General features: G+C 33.6%; 1 protein-coding gene across 1 annotated transcript; it reads left to right on the top strand.

The window, feature by feature from the left end:
- Positions 1-4,039: 4,039 nt before the first annotated feature.
- On the top strand, positions 4,040-4,618 carry LOC112502828 (dehydration-responsive element-binding protein 1A-like). Its single transcript, XM_025106826.1, has one exon. It carries the CDS (start codon positions 4,046-4,048, stop codon positions 4,616-4,618), a length of 573 nt encoding a protein of 190 aa, XP_024962594.1. The 5' UTR covers positions 4,040-4,045.
- Positions 4,619-7,771: the final 3,153 nt, after the last annotated feature.

The following is a 7,771-nucleotide window of genomic DNA, read 5'->3' as shown; positions in this document are numbered from 1 at the left end:
ATACCCCCATGTCATTTCAGTATGTTGAGCATCATTTTCAACCATCCTTTCACAGTTTTAACTCACCGAGTTTTTTAGTGGCAGATTCACCATATCCTAACGTTTTATTATTGAAACAAAAGCCGCACATAACCATTGTACTTATGAATGTATATGAACATGAATATGGCACTTACATCATATAAAAAGACCGAAATTGATAATGTCAAATTTGCAATATACTCTGTGATCTAATCCCCCTACATAATACCTACTTTTGTGGTAAAAGAACCAACTCTTCGTGTTTCTATCATTCCTTGATAGGTTATTAAAATAGAGAAAACGAGAAAAATGACTTGCACGCTTAAAAGGGTAGTACATAACAAACGACCGTACTAGAGAAGAACATAGACGTATGCGATCGGACCATGCTACCCTTTCATGCTTGGGTCACGTACGAGGGGCATATAGAAGAAATGAGGCTAAAAATGGTACACAAGGCTCACATATAGGGTCTAAACTTAAGGTACAATAAATGGTACCCTTGCATGCGACCCTGTTATGCCAGAAACCCATAAGACACCTGTAGGACCAATTTTGCCAATCGTCGAATCTTGGACAATTTTTCCATTTTCTAGGTATAACTTGAGTTTGAAACTGCCATTGTTAGAGGAGGAGACCATATGATGGCTTTGGAAGCAACAAGGGAGCGAAGGAAGGAGAAGCATTGTAACACCCCACATCTCACATTGCATATAATATATAATTCATTCAGAGAAATACATGTTTTATCCCACTAAGGTCCACAGTACAAGAAACTGAGATACAAAATACATACTCAAAAATTCCTAAATACATGTTCTTGTACTACACAGCATTCAATCTTCAAAACACATCTATAGGTTGGTCTCCACATAGCTATGCATATAGGAAAACAAGTTAAATTTTCCCTTTCCCTTTACATATTTGAAAGACAAATGGAGACAATGTTAGCATCTCAATTAGAGTCTTTTGCCGAGCTTTCTCTACTTAGACAATTGATCTTGAGATATCCAGGTTGTCCATACTTCCAACATATTAGATTCTTCCCGGATCTCTTCTTCTTCCTTTGCCTGATCACCAAAACCATACCTTTTGATGAAGTCATATTTCTACCTTCCAATATTTTCTCCTTGGATAGGAGTTTGCTAGTGACATCCACAAACTGCAAGGTCTTTTTCACGTACATTAGAATAGGCTTCATGTGCTCATAGGAAGATGAATAATATAATATAAGTCTCAATGCTTTATCTTCATCTCCTACCTCGATAGCCTCCAGTTCTGAAACGACATTGTTAAGAATACTTATATGACCTGAAATTTTTGTACCTCTATCCATATGTAGAGTACGAAATTGTTTCTTAATATACAATGGATTTGAGATGCCTTATCCTCGATATAAATTCTCAAGCTTCTCCCAAATCTCCTTGGCGTTGATATCCCATGTACATTTGAAGATCATTCTATGCTAGACAAAGATGAATAATACTTGTCGTCCTCAAATCCAAATCACCCCATTCCTACTCGGTTTTACTGGTACCGCTTGATTCACCGCTGGAAGCTGGTTTTCCTCTCAATGCCTTACGTAACTCGGATTATATCAACACATCCTTGACTTGAACTTTCCATAAGCCAAAGTTGATCCTTCCATCAAATTTTTCTACATCGAACCTCATATCACTTGAAACTTTGACATCGTATCAACGCTTCAAAAAGCAATATTGTATACGAGAAAAGTACTTGGTGCTTATGAGTAGCACACCCAAGAAAAGTTTTCTAATGTACATGTACTCCTGTAACAAACATTTCTATTGTAAACAAAATAACCAACAGAAATTCTTTTTTGATGTGGAATATTAGGGGTATACGCAGGTTAGGTTGCACATTTAAGCGGGTTCGGTTTAATTGGGTTGTTAGGGGGTTGGGTTGGACGGATTGAGCACTTTGACGGGTTTTTTTGTACACCTCTATTCAAGATTATAGAAAGGATCAACCACATAGTATATTAAGAACCCCTTAACCTGAGACCTCTTCTAATACGACCAAGAGATAGTTCTTTTCTGATGTGGAAGATCAGACAAAGCTGCAACCACAGAGCATACTAAGAACCCTCTAACTAAAACTTCCTCCAACTTGGAGCTTTGATACCACTTGTTGGGAATTAGCCTCAACGTTTCCCAACAACCCAAACAATAAACCACTAAAGAAAAGAAGAAGACAAGAATTTACATGGGAACTCTAAAATCGAAGAAAAAACACCGGCCTCCAGAGAGAACATCCACTATGTGAAAAATTGTTATAAAATCACACAATTTAATCTTTAAAGCCTCCCCCAATAATGCATACACTCTCAAAGATTTAACTCGGACCTTTCTACTCTCTAAAACAAGAGAACAAGAAAGAAACAATAAAATACTTAAAATGTAATTTTAGTAGGATGATTCGAAATCTAAGCCTTGGACCMCCCCCCCCCCCTTATACACATGGATTGTTGTTCACATTTCATTGCTCTTCAGATGTGGGACAACCTTTCAAAATTTTATTTTTTTAGTCAAACAATTATCAACACAACCCATAATTAACTCTATTGATAATTGTAGCACAATTACAGCTGTAATTTTACTTTTTTTTTACATGAAGCTACAAATTTGTTTTTGTGTTTGTGACCCTTATTTGTATTTTCTCATTTTGATTTTTAATCGTTAAAATATAATACTTAGATAGATTATAAAATGATTTACTAAAGTTTAAATCTGATCAAACCAACCTGACACACACGGTTTTGATTGTGTTGTACTTTTGTTGAAGTTGAGTTACGTTGAATTAAAATTTTCAGATCATAAATATTAGATTAGATTGTTCAAATGCTTTTATCTTGACCAATGCAACCCAAGTGTAACCCTACTTTATATATATATATATATATATATATATATATTCACAATCTTCATTTTTTGTTCTTTAATCCTATAGCTTTTACTATTATAAATGTTATTGTCGTGGTTGTTACTATTAACAATATTATTGTCTATACTAATATTAATTATACCACAAATAATTTATAAGTACAACTTTTAGCAAGATATATTCAATTATAACTTATAATTTATTTATCATTTAAATATAAATTTCAAATCTTTTTGATAAAAAAAATAGAAATAATAATAATATAATGTATTTAAAGTAGTTGTAATAGTAAATATCTACTTGTGGGTACTAGGATCATACAAAGGATTTGTTTTCTTTTTTTGGTAGCATTTGAGGTTGTTGTCCCAAATTGGCTATTTAGAGTAAAAAAAGTGGTATGGTGACAGGTGATGATTTAAAATCCTTGCCTTTAATGGTATCTAATTTGTGTTGCTCAGAATCTCCTCTTGCAAACAAAACCAACCTCACTCCCTTTTGCTTCAACTCTCTCTTGTTTCTCTCCACTTTAAAGTATTGTTTTTATATTCATTAGCCACTAAGTTTAACATTTTTTATAAGAATAATCTTTGTAATCATATTCTTTTAGACTATAATTGTAATTTAGGGGGTGTTTGAGATTGCTTATTTGAAACAACTTATTCTTTTCTATAAAAGTAATTATCAATTTATTATAAGTTAAAATGGTTTAACTTCTTCAAAAAACTTCTTATTATCGGTTTGATATCGACATAAACTTTCTATCCAAACACTCAAAAATGTTTATTATCGATTTCATACTGAAATAATTCAATAAGTTGTTTTTACAAGGTAATCCCAAACACCTGTTATTAAGTTATCCGTAACCTTTACACTTTTCTTTCAAGATAATTTGTTTCTATAGTTTTTTAAATGATCCACGTTATATGAGCATCAACCGTGTGGCAACTAAAATGGTCCCATCACTTTCCTTCCTCCACTTGGATCCTTTACCCCACCCCCAAAAAAAATGTATACTATATATACAGCCAAACTGCATATCCAACCAACACTCAAATCCTTCACTTTTTCTCATCACTCACTATAGAAATAGACACAAGCAAACTATAAATCAATGAATCCAATGGAAGATACTGCTTCACCTTCTGCTTACCTGGATGGAGAAGTGATGTTGGCTGAAAATAACCCCAAAAAGAAAGCTGGAAGGAAGAAGTTCAAGGAGACCAGACACCCGGTTTATCGAGGTGTCAGTCGGAGGAATTCCGGTAAGTGGGTTTGTGAGGTCAGAGAGCCAAACACCAAGACCAGGGTGTGGCTGGGGACGCATCCCACTGCTGAAATGGCAGCCAGGGCACATGACGTGGCGGTTTTGGCTATGAGGGGGCGTTCTGCTTGTTTGAATTTTGTTGACTCACCGTCGCGGCTTCCGATCCCGGTATCTAATGATATAAAAGATATACAAAAGGCAGCGGCAGAGGCCGCGGAGGCCTTCCGACCGAGAGAGGATGCAGAAGAGAATGAGGAAAGGAAGGAATCGTCAGAAAGTTCATTTTATGTTGATGAAGAGGAGATATACGAAATGCCAGATTTTCTTGCCGACATGGCCGAGGGACTGATGATATCGCCACCTAGGACTGATAACTTTACGGATGACGTAGAATGTGGTGATGACGGGTCTTTATGGAGTTTTCATTGATTTTTATTTTTTATTTAAAATTGATTTATCGTTTATTAATTAATTAATCATATTCTACCTCATGGCTTAAATCTTTTTGTTCATGTAGGAACCAATCTGCACTGCATTTGAATCTTGAAAATGTACACCAAGTTTCTTAATGTGTTGCTGAATTTTGTTCAGAGAAGTGGCATGCAGGTCATCTATCGTGGTTCATTGACTTGGATTCCTTCACCGGTTCTGGATCTTGAATCACCTGATGGATGCTGACGGAGGTTCATCAGCGATCGTATTCTTAACAGAACCCAGATTCATTATCAACAATTAGTAGATATCATATTTTGGGTCGAAGAAAGTGAGACACAAAACACCAAACTGAAACAGTACTGGAAATGGTCACAGGTTTTACAATGAATACCCCAACTTTAATTACCCCACGCTGTCATATCGATTGCTAAAATCACCCACCATGTTTGTTTTGCAGTGAATGTTAATGGGGGCATCGTCTTTACCAATAAAAGCATAACCTCTTTCCAAACAAGGCCTGCATCTACCTCAGATAGTTAACTTAACGATGATTGAGCTAATCAAATCGTTTTGGTTTAAGATCAGTTCGTAAAGCCGGATCATGAACCAAATACATATTTCAATGTGTTATCTTCACTCGTAAAACCAAATTTTGGAAAACATTTGGATACAAGAACCAAATCGAGCATGGTCAATTCCGTCTAATGTGGTAAGAACTGGTTATTTAATTTTATTAATCCAAACAAATTATGTTTAGCCGTTAAATTAAAGTTTTCTTATATCTGATCTCAAATTAATGGTTCTATGATATCTTTAGTCAAATATTTCAACCGACGTTGATCAATTTATATTAGGTAATAAAACTTTTGCGATAATGATATCATCAAAATGATTATGAAAGTGTAAATATACAAATATGAGTTCTCATCACAACAAATATTGTTGTAAATTTATTTTTATACAATATTTTAAAAATATTGTAATACAAGAATTAACGTGCATTGTTAATTTCAAAAGTATATGGGCTAAAATACTTACTAAGACGATAAAATCATTATAACACGTTTATGTAAGTCACATAAATATTTGGTCATGTAAACTAAAATTTTATAAAACTATATATATTATGATACTTATATATTTTTGTTGTTGTACACTTTATTTTAGTGTCTTTTTTTTTGTAAAAATAAAAGATGTATATTTAAAATGGAGAACTTGTGCTTTTTTATTGGTTTTCTAACACGTAAATAAGTCATACAAAAAATACGTTAAATAAATGAATGATAAAAAAAACTCACTCTCTCTTTTACTCTTTAATAAAGCTTTCATCTCATATATAATTAATCGTCATATATTATTTTAGCAATTGATATAGTCATCGAGATTGCGTTTGTGGTTATAATTCCATTAGAGTATCTCCCATAGTTATGCAAATCTATTTTTTTATGTAGAAATTAATCCTCATAAATTCTACTTCATCACATGCATATAATGAGAGTATCATACTACATTCAATCATAACTCAAACAAGGTTTTAACTATTATATAAACTTGTACACATACATGCTTATCATTTCATGTATGTCTTAATTCAACATATAAAAGTACACACCATCATTATTAATTTTTGAATAAGCACACACCATCTTTTAAGAATTACACAAAATTGATAAATAGAAAGAAGAAGAAGTTGATTAGAATACCTCAGTTTTTTTGCAACTGAATATTTGCTCATAAAACTCGATGAGGTAAATGCAGCAACTTTATCTTTCTTGTTTTCTTTCATTTTTCAACTGATATATAGTCTTGATATGTGATTGATGAGAAGGAGGAGTTTTGGTTAAGTAGGGCAACTTGGAATAGTGAGTCATAAAGTGTAGCATCTCCTCTTACCACTCATTTATATTAGAGTTATGTTGTGGCTGAGAATTCTTCTTGTTGGCAACCCCACCCACCTTTTAAAACTATATGATCACTTTTTTCTCTTTGCTTTCAGGAACCTTGTCGACTGTAATTTTATATCATATTTTGATAATTCTGAAAACTATAGATGTTAGGATAGATAGCATTTGATATAATGTTGGTAAGATTCAAAAAATATAAAATTTATATTATCTAATATCTATGCCAGATAGGCGTCAGGCATGACTAGCAAAATGGACTCACTGACTGCGTGTCAAAAAATACAAAACCACTAGGAACCCTGTTAATTTATAGGAATTCCGAGCTGCCTCCTTACCTTCCCTACCATTTTAACCCCACTATACACATGACAAAACAATATCAACATATGCTATATATGGAGTTTTGAGCTTTATATATCCTTTTTTTCTTTATTAGGTAAGTATATTTTTTGTGTCTTCATCCCTCTTTAACCTTTTTGTAGACGAACTCAATTATGCAAGACTAAATCTCTAACATCTTTGTTAATTTAAATACAACATGCATTCTAAATAATATCATATTGATACAAGTTTCTACAATTTGTAGTAATAACCGTTTGGTAGTTAATCGTCGACCCTAATGTGCATATATGATATATGCATGTTTCCCTCCAAGTCCAAAAAAAAAACCAGCTTTACTGTTTATGTGTGCGTTATCAACAATCGTTATATAGCTTGGAAATCAGGGAGGGGTCTTTGGGTTGTTTTAGTTGGAAATTAAGTGTAAGATGATCATAATAGGAACAATAAAAGAACCCAAGGTCGAGCCTCATTTTTAAAATTTTAGGGGACCAAAAAAGTAAATTGTCACTTTTTTGGTATGAAAAGACAGGGATGCATGCATGAGTAGAAGAGAAGAAAGTAGAAAGTGCCAATTGATGGTAGGGCAGAAGCCTAGAAGAAAGGTACCCACGGTCTACTAAATATCTCCACCCAATAATTCAAAGTATATTTATTCTAGACTCGATGCTATGGGCGTCATCCTCAAAATAAGGTTGGGTTCTGGTGGAAAGCGTAAGAAATGATCTGCATCCTTGAATCAATCTTAATTGAATGTTATCAGTAATGAGATACACTGAGTTACAACGAATTAATTTCTCTCTAAAGCGCAATTTATGGATGAACATGAAATTAAATGTGATAGATCTCTTATTACACTTTTAACCATGACTTCTCTTCTCACACGATTCCCCCCTCAATATAT

This window comes from Cynara cardunculus, unplaced genomic scaffold, assembly GCF_001531365.2.
Source record: "Cynara cardunculus var. scolymus isolate 2C unplaced genomic scaffold, CcrdV1 Un_Scaffold_2009, whole genome shotgun sequence".
In the NCBI taxonomy this organism is placed as follows: Eukaryota; Viridiplantae; Streptophyta; class Magnoliopsida; order Asterales; family Asteraceae; genus Cynara; species Cynara cardunculus.
The sequence above is the reverse complement of the archived record's forward strand: the minus strand, read 5'-3'. Positions and strand labels throughout refer to the sequence as shown.

Coding starts and splice junctions, on each gene's coding strand:
- LOC112502828 (XM_025106826.1), top strand. CDS start 4,046: ATGGAAGATACTGCTTCACCTTCTGCTTACCTGGATGGAGAAGTGATG.